General features: G+C 39.3%; 1 protein-coding gene and 1 pseudogene across 46 annotated transcripts in view; one reads left to right on the plus strand and one right to left on the minus strand.

Moving 5' to 3' along the window:
- Positions 1-15,009, plus strand: part of dlg2 (discs, large homolog 2 (Drosophila)) — a 208,837-nt gene that overhangs the window by 151,168 nt on the left and 42,660 nt on the right. For all 46 annotated transcript variants that reach the window (XM_044222406.1, XM_044222362.1, XM_044222370.1 and 43 more), the window contains 6 exons: positions 3,779-3,832; positions 4,837-4,887; positions 6,972-7,096; positions 11,917-12,086; positions 12,656-12,792; positions 14,188-14,332. In XM_044222406.1, coding sequence (XP_044078341.1) covers positions 3,779-3,832; positions 4,837-4,887; positions 6,972-7,096; positions 11,917-12,086; positions 12,656-12,792; positions 14,188-14,332 — 682 coding nt within the window. The remainder of the gene's footprint in view (positions 1-3,778; positions 3,833-4,836; positions 4,888-6,971; positions 7,097-11,916; positions 12,087-12,655; positions 12,793-14,187; positions 14,333-15,009) is intronic.
- On the minus strand, positions 1,656-9,799 carry LOC122888239 (annotated as a pseudogene).

Consider the following 15,009-nt stretch of genomic DNA (forward strand, 5'->3'; position numbering starts at 1 on the left):
TAGCATTGAACTGTGAATGTTTTTTTATCTGCGCTGGCAGAATTACAATTGATAATTCAATATTATTAGACTGTGATAGTATCACTGGTATAACTTATAGCTCCATGAAAGCCTCTTAGCATATCATGCACAGTGTTGCCATGCTCCTAGACCACTGGCTGAATGTGTTAGAGGCAGCTGATCACGTGACGATGTTAGGAAGCATGAACAAGAAGAGAAATGAGCCTAAGTGCAGTTAAGCATGCCATTTATGTGCACAGTTGAGTGGCCATTACTTCTCGGGGGTCTGTGTGTGCACACATGTGGATTCACAGTGGCAGTCGTATCCATGTTATGTGGTAATAGGTACTGTAGGGAATAATAGTGCAAAGAAGTGAAATTTATGAAGCAATTAAGGAATTATATCTTGTTTAGCATCTTTTAAGCTTTTCTTTAAGACATTAAATTACTTAATCACAACTATGCAGTAGGATATTGAAGGCCACTCTTCTTCACTGCGGTACAGGCCATAATGCTGACATGCCTCTCCACACTGTTGACCTGCACGACTGCTGGTGAACAGACAGGCAGAGGTCGACAGAAAGCTTCCAGTGACAGGAATAAGATTAATGACAGATCCTAAGTCAATGTATTTTTAATTTTGGCAGTAAATGATAGTAAAGGATTACTTATGGGCGTCAAATGCCATTATATTGAGTTGTTTGAAGTCAGAGTTGAGTCCATTGTTGAGGTGCTGTCCGCTCTCTCTGAGAATGGCTGTGAATTCATTCATATGATTAGTGTCCGTGCATGGCAAGCAGAAGCGTCTTAATCCCTCTCATTATTCCTCTCACAAACACCATTTTCCTTCAGTCAGTTTCTGGCTTCACAGTCCTGCACAGCCAGCCTTCTGTAATCTTTCTCTTTTTGTTAAATTCACTGAGTCAGTCTCTCTGTCACTGTCTGTCTCTGTGATGTTCAGACTCGCTTATTTGAATAAGCCACAGTAATTTGATAATTCACATAAATTGAACTGCTCAGGATTAAGCTTCAGGATGCTGCATATGAACGTCCTGAACAAACTGGAGGACATTAGTGTTAAATGTAGAATCTATAATCAAATGTAAAAGGTGGGTACAATTACTGCATTAAACACATGCTGAAATCTCAAAAGAATGTCTTTTTTCTAAGAAGGGATAATATTTTAACATTGCTGTAGAGAAATGACAGCTTCATTATTTAATTTAGGATAACCCAGCTCCAATTCAGTGATGGGATTTTCTCTTTTAATCTTAACATGATGAGGTTTTTATTGTTTTGATGGGGTAGAGAATAGAGCAGAAAGTTAACTGGGGTGAAAGAAGACCTTAAACAAACAAGAAAAAAAAGATCACAGAGGGAAATTTAAAGAAACATGAGTTCACGCTGTCTTCTTTCACATCTACTAAAAAGGATTACTGTACTTATAAAATATCCCAGAGTCTGGTTTGGGTCTACTTTGTATTCACTAATCTGCAAAAATACAGATTAATTGATTTGAGCTCACTTGGATAGCAGAATCAGACCAAGCGTGAAAACATGCTGATGGAAGTATTTTAGTGATAGGCACACTGCATTATTCATTTGACTTGAAAATGATGATAATGTGTGGTAATTGAACTTTGGAGTGTGTGGATAATTCTTGCTGGAGACACTGGTAAAGTCTTCCTCATTCTAAGTAATCATTGTGACATTTCAGTTTGCCGTGACTTGATGAAGTGGCCTGTGGTTTCTACTTAGTTTGCTTGGTTGTTTTATTTATTGATCTTTCAGTTATTTTGGTTTGTCTACATCTTTTATGGTAGGTGCTCTTTACTGAGGTGTATCTGAATTGTGCTTCTCATAGATTAGCTGTCTGTCACAATTCTTTTGTGGATTTGTCTGCCCAGGAACTGCTGATGAAATTGAGCTACTTAGCTAACTCTGGGACAGTCAATGACTGTCCATTGTCCCTGTTAAATAAACAAATAAAATAAAACTAAAAAGCTTTTTCTTGGATTATTGTTGATGACAAAAATAAAGTACTCATTTCTTCTTCTATTTCAATTATTCAATTTATTTTCCAAATGAGGAAATTCTTTTGATTAGAGGTGCATACAGGGGTGAATAGAGAACAAAAGGTAACATCAACAAAAAAAAAAAATACTATCCATAAAAGGAACCATACCAGAGAAAAGCCATATGGCTCTCACAGTCCCTAACCACCCATCCTCCCTAAATACAAATATCTCTCTCAAATCACACACACACACACACACTTTCACCCACACAACACACAAGAGCAATTATGACAAATTAAATATATTAAGAAAAGATAGATAGATAGATAGATAGATAGATAGATAGATAGATAGATAGATAGATAGATAGATAGATAGATAGATAGATAGATAGATAGATAGATAGATAGATAGATAGATAGATAGATAGATAGATAGATAGATAGATAGATAGAAATGTATAAAAAAAGTCAATGTAATTCATAGGTAACAAAGTAGTTTGAATTTACTTTAAAATTGTTGCACTTAACAGTTTCATCATAACAGAAAATATTTCTGGCTTAGTTAAATCAAATTAAAATGAATGTTACCATAACATAACAGTTCATTATTAATGCAGATTGACTCCCTTGCTGATGACATGCACTGTCGCTGGACTGATGACGAAGCAAACCATCTTGTGTTTCCCAGCATCATGGCAGTCAGATGCACAGGGGTATACAGCCTGTAAGGGACTACACGATCGCAGTGACATAAAGCTGTGTGTGCTCATGATAACGCCACATGTAAAATGTTCAAATGTTTCCAGCCTAGGATTTGTGATGGGATTAGGTAACTGTTACAAAATTCAAAGGTCTTCTGTTATAATGGTGCTCTCATCTTTTGCACACAATATGATATACTATTTGATATGCCTTACATTCTTTTTTATTTGAAGTTTTCACAGGAGAATGATTAGCCCTTTCTTTTGTTATTGCCCTTGTTTGTTTGAGTTGCATTTATCTTGTGGGGACAAAATCAAAGGACAAATTTCAAAGTGCATCCTTGGGCATCATCTTCTGAAGTGAGTCTCATACATCAGGCTCGTGGCTTCTGTTCTGTAAACTGAACTGCTGTTAATCTGATGTTCAGTCACTGCTCTCATGTTGTGGCCAGAACAGTTCCTCTCTGGGGAGTCCTGCCTTTAACCACCGGCTCATTTTCTATAGGTCATCAGGAGAAAGCATTTTGCATTCACTGTGTGACATTGGTTTCATTTCATACTGCACAATTTTTATTACCTGACTGGAGGTCAGACATCTTGAACTTGAAGGCTGTTTTGACAGTCTCGCCATTGGTGCCGTTAAAATTTGAACATTTACGTTTACCAGGCATTCATGGCACATTTCAACACAAGCTGCTATCCTGTACGAATCATAAATTCTGCAAGCACAATGTCTGGGTGTCTTTGCTATCAGTAAGGTGTCAGAATTGCATATCTGCACTAGCTCCACTCGTTTACTTCCCCATGTTCTCATCCCTCTCTCTTGTTAAACCCATTGAGCTATAATAACTGTATCAGAGTGCTGTGTATGAGAGGGGAGTGTTTCTGGTGCCATCCAGCAAATGGAAGTCTGTTAAATTGTTGATGATACAGAGATCCACCAGCTTGTCCCCTGGATACATTTATGGAAAGTAGGACAGTGGTGGGCCCAGGCGTCTCTCTGTCACTAAAACCTAAGTCTCTCCCTTTTCTCCTCCTCTCTCTGTCTCTCTTACAGGCCAGCCCTGCCCCGATAATCGTCAACACAGACACTTTGGAGTCAGTTCCTTATGTGAGTTAAAATTTTTGTGTTTTTAATGCATCTATTAGTCTTTTTCAGTAGAAGATCAATACCTCCAGCAGATTAAAGCACACTTTAAGGAAGCACATTAACTTTACATTAACACACTTATCCTTTCTGCTCTACTGCTGAGTTTAAGGTAAGATAGTATGTGGGGTGTATTAGTACATTTTGATTGTGTAACTTAGCTCAGTAAAACAAATGATGTCGCAGTGCTGAATTATCGATGTTTGTCATGAATAAAAGACCAGCACAAGTCTTTCACCTTTAGCACTTTTCACAGTATTTTACATCAAAACAAATGAATGAAGCTGTGGTGCAGAGCAGAAGCTGAATAAATAACAAATGCTACTCAAACAGGGTTTGGGTTCCAAGAGGTATGTTAACAGTTAAAGATGCTTTTCTGATGTGAGCATCTGCCTCAGCCAGTGACTATTTTTTGCACTCTTTTTATTCCTGCCAGACAAATTACTAACTTTTATTTATTCGTTCTTATGATGTGATAGAGCTTTGTCCATAACCTGAAGAGTCAAATTCATGTAGTAACATCAGGAACTCTGACTCTTTCACGGCTGATGCTAATTTAGTCTTCAGGTCGTGTTTGCTTCTACAGTCATATGAATTTCCAATAATAATATCTGATGCTACTCAAAAATGATGCCCAACTGGGAATATGATATGCAGCATCGCATATGCCTGTGTGCTATTCCTGTATAAATGCATAATGACGGAAGCGCTCAATGCTAATTAGTCATCTCAGTGAGATACAGGATGCGACTAACTTCTCTGTAGCTAACCTCCATGTTGTAGAAATAGTGAATGTTCTTTAACTGTCACCTTAAATGGTTTCCCTTTAAGCGGGGCGGGGCCTATGATATTATAGGCCCCGCCTAAAGGGAAACAATTTAACATAAAATCTGATAGTTTTAAAGCAATGTTTGAAGGACTGAAAATGGAGTGAATATCTTGGCACAATCTGTTTTCTGTTTCCTCAGGTCAATGGCACAGAAATTGAATATGAGTTTGAGGAAATCACTCTAGAGCGGGTGAGTATCTCAGATCCCACAGCTGTGTTTAACCCCAGAAAATCTATGAGAACATGCCTCAGCACTGTGGTGTAGTGAAATGGTCTCCTGAAGGCTTTAAAATAAGATGCAAGGTAGTGATGTTAAAACATCCCTGCTGCCTCACGAGAGGAGCTACGTTCAGTGTGTGGCTTGTTGATCAGTGTAAATATCATGAGCTACTATCTCTAAAATGGATGTGGGAGGACTTTTCATTCTCCTAGGAGGAACTGTATGGGACCAGATACGACTTTTATCTGCTCAGGCTAGCTTTTAGAACAGTTTTTCCATACCACCATATCAAAGCAATGGCAAGAATTAAACTACATACATGTATGGCCAAAACTGCACACCTCCTGACCTAAAATAGCTTATTGTATGTATGATGATCATGACACCTAAAGTGAACATGGAAATCAAATGTTACACCTACCCATCTGACTTTGGTTAGAAGGTGACTTGACTTGAAAATTAATTCATGCAGATCTTTGGTATAAAGGCAAACAGCATGAAACAGTTTCATCCCTCACAACCCTATAAAACAATTTGTGTGCTAAAGCAGATGTGGCACAGTTGGCATAAGCTCTTCAATGAATCTCCAAGTGACTGAGATGGAAATATCGGCCAAGTGGATACTAACAGGCGCGGAGTGGAGGGAGTATCGACAGCTCCGATAAGATCGGAAGCAGAGACAAACAGCAAAGGTGAATTCCACCAACCAACAAGGGGAGCCTGCACTGGGGCTTCGGAGATTTAATACAGTAGTCAGCCTCCATCCGTACGCCAGGACTTCCATATTTATCATCAGCCATTAGATGATGGCCAACACTGTCTTGTGTAGTCTCTGGGCGCGGACAGACTTGTGTCTGATCCTCTCAAGTCGTTGCCCTGGAGAGCTGAACAACGTATTTTGATTTAGCGTTCGAGGCAGTGAGGCCCCGCAGGGACGCTCAGTGGGTATTGTAATCAAGAGAAGCTGCTATTTCCATCAGCTAACAACTTAATCAAAGCTTGACTTTCATTTTGTGAGTGGGCATCAAGGGGATTTTATTTGCAGAGTCGACAAAGTGCAGCTCCTGCTCTGAAAGACATGGTGTGATCCTGCTGCCTTATAAATACAATATTTCATAGTAAAGTCACTGTAATAAAGATCCAGGAGAGAGGCTGTGACCTGGACTTACGGCAGAATGCCAGAGCCATTTTGTAATGGCAAACTGAAGACTTAACACCTCTGACTACACTATAATCATATTAATAGCAGTGGCACGATAAAGCTCTTAAATCATGCATCAATATTTCAATGACTTTTAAAGAAATTGTTACTTGTGCTTTTCAACAGAATTTAATGTCAACATTTTGAAAAGGAATGTCTACTAAACTTATACTTTAAAGGCAATGAGAATGCTTGCAAGCCCAGATTTTAGTTGTTTGCACAGTGCTGTCAAGTAGTGCACAAGATTTATTTTATCCTATTTTATTTTATTGCTGTGATCGAGAATGTGTGAAAACTAGCTAGCAAGTCAAAAGTCAAAATAGATAACTAAAAATAATAGATAAATGGTTGAAATGTCGAGCTTCTGCCACTCTAAGTGGGAGTAGTACAAACTCAAACTTGACCAACCTACTGAAATAGTAGTAAAAACATCTAGTCTTAAAATCAGTTTTAATGAGCACATTTGGAACATGACTGTGCTGTCGATGAAGGGGTAGCTCGTCAGAGACAAAAAAGGTTGGGAACCACTGCTGTGTATAAATATTCAAGAAAATGGCACATGACATAGTAAATGTGACATTGTGTGCACTGTGCACTGCCGGACACTTGCATTAACATTAGCTTCAATGTAAAAGTACCAAACAATTGGCTGTTTTCTCTCCACTGAAATTATAACAGCAGCAGAAATCGTGTTTTCTCTGCTACATCTGCAATTGGACTGTTTCTATAATAGGATGCTAAACACAGCCCCACTGAAGACAGTCCTTCAGCCTGTGTTAGAAACATGCAGTTGATGTGTTGGCATTTTGGAACACTACACAGAGAATAAGTTCTTTGCTTTTCATGGCTGCAGGGTAACTCAGGGTTGGGCTTTAGCATTGCCGGAGGGACAGATAATCCACACATCGGTGACGACCCCGGCATCTTCATCACCAAGATCATCCCTGGAGGAGCTGCAGCAGAGGATGGACGCCTGAGGTCAGTCACTTACACTTCCCCAGCAAGGTTTTTGAAGAGAGATTACGAGAACAGTTTTCAGAACGGACAGGAACATTTCTTTTTCTGAGAAACTTGCATGTCTCAAAAAAACGTCAGAAAAGAAATCTCCTTTAACAGGATGAATCTCTCTCAACACTCACTGGGGACTGGATATGTGACTGCTTACTCCTGCACTGCTGCACTAATAATCTACCCTCAGAAATCTTTCATAGAAAACACATTTGAAATATTCTACATCGTATCTGTTGGTGTCTCATGCATTTTGAAGTGTATTAGGGACTAAAACCTGTGGATCCTGCAGTAAACCTATGAATCCTGAACTCATTTTATCTATATAAACAAATGATCATTTCTTTTTTAACTATTTTTGTACAGTAGCAAGTATATTAACCACCTAATCAGTTATTACACAAATTAAACTTCTGTTTATTTAATCTCAAGAGTAACAAACCTTTTGGCATTTATTTTGGCAGTTGTACTTTTCTTTCCAATCAAAACCCACTACAATGAACCTTCAGTACTCTGCAGCATCAGCGCTTACTGAGCTCTGAAAGTCACTGAGCTCTGAAAGTCACTGAGCTCTGAAAGTCTACACACTAAAGTAAATGGACTGTACTTATATAGCTTATAGAATTTTTTCCAAAGTGCTTCAAATACATATCACATTCACACACTGATGGCAGGTGCCAACTGCTCATCAGTCCAAAGAAACTAACTAAGCATTCACACACACTCACACACTGAAGGCACAGCCCTCGGGAGCAATTTGGGGTTCAGTGTCTTGCCCAAGGACACTTCGACATGTGGGCTGGGGGGAGCCGGGATCAAAGCGTCAATCTTTCGATTGGTAGACGACCCGCTCTACCACTAAGCCACAGTTGCCAAAGCAATTGTATATATTACTTAAAGTTAGAGTGCGGGACTTTTATATATAAATTAACATCCGTTACATTCGAGCCCTTTGCCAAACGAGTTCACACAATGCTCATTAAGCCTATCACCGCCAGCTAAATCTCTCTGCATTTCACAGTATACAGAGTTTTTAAATCTGGTGTCTGTGACGACATTCCTGCGCAGGCGCATCGGTAATGATGCATTTTACACCAACCACTAATGATTGGTTTTCCCGCTGCGATCCACCATTGCTGTAAAAAGAAAGGGTCCATTGGAGAGAATGTTTATTATTGAGCATTGTTTATTGTTTATTTTGTTTGTTATGATTGTATAGTTTGTGTTAATATGCTTTGGCAACGTTGTATTGAATGCAGTCATGCCAATAAAGCCACATTGAACGGAGTTGATGCAACGGTCTCTACACGGCTCTGGAGCGACCGTAGCGGCGGAGTAGTCTGCAGCAGCTAGGAGTAAAGCCTAAGGAGTGTCCAAGAAAAGGGTCTGGTGCTCCAGATAAAAAAGAAACTCTTTCAGAGGAAGGATTACTGTCAAAACAAGAAAGCGATCTATGGCGAGGACAAACACGGAGAACCGTTGATGTAGCTTTAGCTTTTCCTCATTGGAGATCGCTAAGAGACGGATTGAGGACAGACACAGATGTCGAGTTACTGCTCTTGGACAGTTTGGTCAAATATTTGGAGTAGGCTGTGTAGCTATTACATTTACTCTGCCTAAATAATGGAACTGTTGAAATTTCTCTGTATTTTTGTAATTATTTCTGAACAGAAGCCTGGGGCAAGCTCACTACAGACATACATCATAAGCACACATCGACAGTGTTTGTGTAATTACTCTCACTGCCAGAAGGGGGAGTCAAAAGTTCTGCACTCCAGCTTTAAAGGTGACCCACCATCTGTAACTGCCTTGTTAAATGAACAGAGGGGGTGTGGATACAGTCCATCAGATCCTTTGTTACAGTAGTTTATCAAGGAGGCAAGGACACAACCTGAGCTCATTCATCACTGTCCTGGACCTAAAGGCTTACTTGGGGGAAAACACTCCCTACACTGTACATGACACCTTGGATCTTGGCTAGTTTAGTAATAAACGTGAACCCTCTCACTTTAAGTATGAAACTAAAAGGCGACAGCTTGATTGACAACAGTTTGGCCTTTTAGAACTTTTGTTGGAGCTTCTCTGGTGTAATGCAAAGGTGTATGAGCCACTGTATGTACTCCATTGCATCGCCACATCCCTGATGTTCTTGTATTCAGAATCAGAATCAGAATCAGAAATACTTTATTGATCCCCAAGGGGAAACTCTTTTGCTATGTATTTCAAGTACATGGGCCAGACGTGGCCATCAAACAGGCAGGGTGGGGTCTGGCAACGTGTAGTTCCTAAAGCACCTCCTCTTTTTGCATTCTTCATATGGGATGGAAATAAAGTAATGTTGGTTCAGCACGTTGATCAAAGGTCCGTAGGTGCAAAGCAGGAAACCCTCCACAATAAGGATGTGAGTCTCCTCTTCCTCCTCCTTATGGTCAGGCTTTGGGACGATCTGAGTATCCAGGGTGTTATTTACGCCATGCGACTTCTCAAACCTCACTGGGTACTCCAACCAAGCACAGATCATACTCATCATGGCGTCCATGTCCAGAGCAGTAATGACTTGAAGAAGTCATCCTGATGTACCACACAACAGTTGGGCAGGTTCTTGATCAGTCTGTTGGTGAGGGTGGTTTTTCTTCCATTGGTTACGCCACAGATGCAGATGATATACTTCATTGTTTTCGGATGGTCAAAGCTTGTGAAAAATTGCTGAGAGTTCAAAAACGTAAATAAACCGATTCAGGATCAGTGATCAAATGGGAAGAAACCTTAAAAAGAGATGGTTGCAGCAGGAAACGTCAACTACTTGATTCTTCCAGTTGTCAAAGAAGCAGCATTAGAATGTTCCGCTGTAAGAAATGGATTGTGCAAATCTGTTCTTCATATTTTATCCCTGTACGTGTATTATGATATATAATTAATTCCTACCTTTGTTTATTAGGTACTACTAGATAAGACAGTTGGAGCTCATATAAAATATGTTGATCTAGCGCTGTTGACAGCTCAGAAATGCATTGCTATCCATCAGTGATCTACAATTTTGCCAACAACAGTCACAGTGGTGGATTGACTATCACATTATTTGACAATGCTTATTATAACAGTGAAGGGAACGTTTTGATATGATATGTTGTTTTTTGGAAACATTTATAAACTATTTAACAGAGAAACAAAAGAAATCTGAATCTTGATATATAGACTATATAGTAATAATTATTATTTGTGTATGTGTGTATAGTGTTTGTTGGTTTTTCAGTTACCCACTGATGTATTCCCTTTGTCAGACCTTGTACGTGGTAGTCCGTGTTATGTATGATTTTGTTTGAATAGGTCAATGTAGATGTAATTCCTTAATAAGTTCAGTAATGGGGGGGCATTTGGTATGTACTTGTATATATGTTCTCCTTTTTAGAGTAGCAGTGATGGATAATACCGGTTTTGGTTGCAGGCCACTCCCTGTTCTTTTTCCAAGCTGCAGCTCTGGGGCATTACTGTCAGATCACAGATGCTAGAGAGGAGCGTAATGCATGCACAGCGTCAATCTCGAGCAGAAGAAGCAGGCCCGGGCATAAATCACACTTAGCCTCATTGATGGTCACCCACTCCAAGGTGGGCAGCAAGACTAATGCATTATGGATGGAGGGGAAGTCTGATCTCTGTGAGGAAGGAGGCCTGATAGGGATTTGGTTATAGAACATAAAAGAAGCCAGACACCCTTCCTGTCGCTGCTCTGGGACACTGTAGCAGTGCACTAAGCATACTTATCGGCTTAAGGGATTGCTTGGAGCATTTTAAGTGTTTCTCATGGAGGCTGTTGTTTTGGAGAGGTAAAATCATGGATGTAGTCAGGACTAAACCCACAAAAACCCCACCATTTTATCTCTGAAAGATTTCTATACATTTAGACATTTACATTTATTTTATCTCAGTTCAGACATTTCTCACAATGTAGAGCAGCTATTATTGACTGTTGTTAGTAATCACCAACAAGAGTTCTTTGTTTACCTATAACATTAACTACAAAATAATGACTTACTGTAGGTATACTACCTTAATGCATTGGTACTGTCTGAATTATGAGGATTCTAATGTATCTGTTTCCTTAGTACTTTTGAAACAGAAGAAAAATAAAATAAAGTTTTCATTTAATTTTTTTTTTTTTTTTTTGATGCCAGAAGACATTTTTTCGCTCTGCTTCCCACTGGTGGAAGTGGGTGTGTATGTATGCATGAGATTTAGTGTATGTGTGTGTGTGTGTGTGTGTGCTGGGTCCCAGCTGGTCCCTATGAGCACCCCCGGGAGAGTTGTGTCCTTGAGTGCCAGGGCATGGATGTTTTGGTTCACACCTCAGGGGAATTCAAAAACTGAGCCGCTTGCTGACTCTGATTTTTACACACTTGTGTGCTTGCCCACATGCACACACTCACTCATAGGCTAACCCACTCTGTCTCTTTCACACATCACAGACATACATAAAAAACTGTATAATATGCAATCTAAAACTCATGTACGAACACATTATTTATGCATTTTAATGTTGTAAAGGTAGAGCTAATTTTAACTACTGTTATTTGATTTATAAGAATGCATTGTATTTTTTTAAACTGATCACCTTTTACATGTAAAATGTTGACCTGAAAAGTAAAGAGTACAATATTTCCCTCCCTCACAAAAGTTACCACTTATTTCACTTTTTCAGTTCAGTTTTTGAAGAATGAAATAGTGTGAGTGCAGCCTTGCTCTTAATTATTACCAATAATTAACATCACTAATCCACACTGTTCCTCTCCCAGAGTAAACGACTGCATCCTGCGGGTGAATGATGCAGATGTGTCGGAAGTTTCTCACAGTAAGGCAGTAGAAGCCCTGAAGGTTGCAGGTTCTATTGTCCGGCTGTATGTGCGGCGCCGCAGGCCAATGCTGGAGACCATCATTGAGATCAAACTCATCAAAGGACCAAAAGGTGGGCTCAGACACACACACATCACACAGATTGATGGTGACTAACAGTTGATAATATTCACTTCTGTCCTGCGGTTGATGCTCATCTAAATACTTTCACGGGGAGTGGTAATCAGATTGATTCAGTTTCACTGGTCATCGTTACTGCAGCATGTGTTGTGTATGGTAAGATTAAATAAAATAAATTTATATTGAATTAATTTCCTTTGACCATGTATTCCATAGAGTTTTCCCTAGCTCAATAAAAGAAAATGGCAGTACATAATGTTGCAGGGGAGACAGTGTTTCCTTTGTGTTGGGGGGGTTGTGGTTCACTCAAAATACAGCAAGCATTTGCAGCTTCCTCTGTTCCTCTAACAAAAAAAGTGGCAGAAAACATTCAAATGTGTGTACATATAATATTTAGACGAACTTCTCTTCTTGGTTAAGAAGTTATTTGGATACATACTGTATATCATGATACACATCATCATATAGTGGTGGTATAGTGTCTGATGTCTAACATAAATCTGTCATACACACAACCCAGAAACTAACCAACTACTGGCATATGTACAAACACACATACAGGGCTTGGCTTCAGTATTGCAGGTGGAGTTGGAAACCAGCACATCCCTGGTGACAACAGCATATACGTCACCAAGATAATTGATGGCGGGGCAGCGCAAAAGGATGGCCGGCTACAAGTTGGAGACAGGTTGTTAATGGTGAGTACACAAATGAGTTCCATTTTAAGAGCTTGCAGAAGGATATGAAAATACAGTATGCCTTCACTGAACCTCAGTGGAAACACTGGAATATTAAACAGCAAAGAAAAAAAAAATGGCCAGCCCACCACGCTCACTAGACAGATAGAAGTCACTCTCCATTGTAATGCAGTACAACAGTCAGGTAATAAACATGACCTTTGGGAAGTTTATTCAGCTCTGTGTGGAACTGGATTAAACATACTGTACCATTGCACTGCTGTGTCAGGTCACTTAGGGTAGATAAACACATAACAAATTAAATATATTCAAAATTCATTATATTCTCATAATATTGAGGTCAATGACAATAGCATGAAGGTGCACAGCATCTGTATGAAGGGATTTTAACTTATTCATATTATTTTATGTAAATACTATATATATATATATATATGTGTGTGTATATATATATATGTGTGTATATATATATGTGTGTGTATATATATATATGTGTGTGTATATGTGTATATATATGTATTTATATATGTATATATATATATATATATGTTCAAATAATGTACAAATGCTGTGATTATCTTGATTGAACCTGAACGTTATGACTCTTATATTCAAGGTGACAACTAGAGAAATATCATTTCTGTTTCAACTCCTCAGAATAAAGGTTTTCTCTCATTCAAATACAGTCCCCAATATCCTCTAATGTCTTTATATACACCCTACAAATGCAGCTATTCTTTTGGCTTTTACATTATATATTGCTTCAAATATCATATTTTTACCAAAGTATATTTAGAGTATAACATTTTGCTATTGATGTGCTGACAAATGATAACGATGGGTTGGTGAATCTCACGCAGGCCTTGTAGCCCCACATCACACTGATCTTGCTGGTGAGTTTCACCAGCCGGACCTGAACCTGTTTAGCATCTTTATCATGTTAATACAATGGTCACTATTATATACAGATATCCAAGAGACTAATGGCGATTCCATGAAACAGGTTACACTGTGTACAGCACATTAACCAGCAGTGTATTAATCAGGCAATGTGCTTGTACCTGACAACATTCTTTCAGCATCTTCCATCTAAATGATAATTAAATGATGAAATGAGTCTCTGGCACACATTTTGAAAGCAAGAAAGTGGCAACCTACTGGCTCAGTAGTGTAACAGCAAGCTTTCTCTTGAGGAGGGCATCCCTCTTGCTTAACCAGCCCTTAATTTAATTACCTTCCTACTGTCGAGTTCTTACCCGAACACCATCTGTCATAATCCAGTCTCCTGGAGGCCGCGACCACACTGGACTAATCTGAATTGAGCAGTAAGAAAACAAAAGGGAGCCTCTAAAACTCCTGAGTGAACAAACGAGGACTATATCTGTGTCTGGACAGGTAAACAACTACAGTCTGGAGGAAGTGTCTCATGAAGAGGCTGTGGCCATTTTGAAGAATACGTCAGACGTGGTCTACCTAAAGGTGGGAAAGCCCACCAGTGTCTACCTATCAGATCCCTATGGGCCTCCTGATATCACACACTGTAAGTCCTCACCTCTTTTATTTGATTAGTCCTCAGTTGGCTTGTCATCTGTCGTTACAAAAGTTGAACCAGACTGCAGAGAGCATTATTCACTAAATGTAAAAGGTGTCTAAGTGTGTCATGTGTACTGATTATTACACATGGGATTTGTGTGCACATCTGAAAGCATGACTGTGAGTCACTTATCACATATTAAGGCATAAACAATTGCCTACTTACATGTTTAGCAGAAACAGAGCAACATAAGTATTAATTTGAGGTCATGTTTCTGTCCACCTGATGGATATAAGTACAATATTCACTCTCTTTTTAGCTCTGGTTTGAACTCCACCAACTGCTGAAAAGACATTCTAGCTCTTAAGCTGCTAAATGCTTCACTATGTTCACCAGCTAGTCTCTCTCTAACTTTTGCTGCTGTCTGCTGTTTGGTGCTGGGCAGGTAGTGTACAGTGGCTTTATCAGAGCCTTTTCGCTAAAAGCTGCCGCCTGCTGTTGTTAAAAATGGGGTTGATGAGAGCACTGAGACTGAGCATTACAATAAATGTTATGTTTAACCAAAACAACAAGCTAAAAGAGGCCAAAACGGTCCATTGAACTTCAGAATCAGGTGATCATTCACGACACTCAACCCTCTGGACTTGTTACACATTTTCCTGTGAACATATAAAATTCCAGCA

This window comes from Siniperca chuatsi, linkage group LG14 (genome assembly GCF_020085105.1).
Source record: "Siniperca chuatsi isolate FFG_IHB_CAS linkage group LG14, ASM2008510v1, whole genome shotgun sequence".
NCBI classification, from domain to species: Eukaryota; Metazoa; Chordata; class Actinopteri; order Centrarchiformes; family Sinipercidae; genus Siniperca; species Siniperca chuatsi.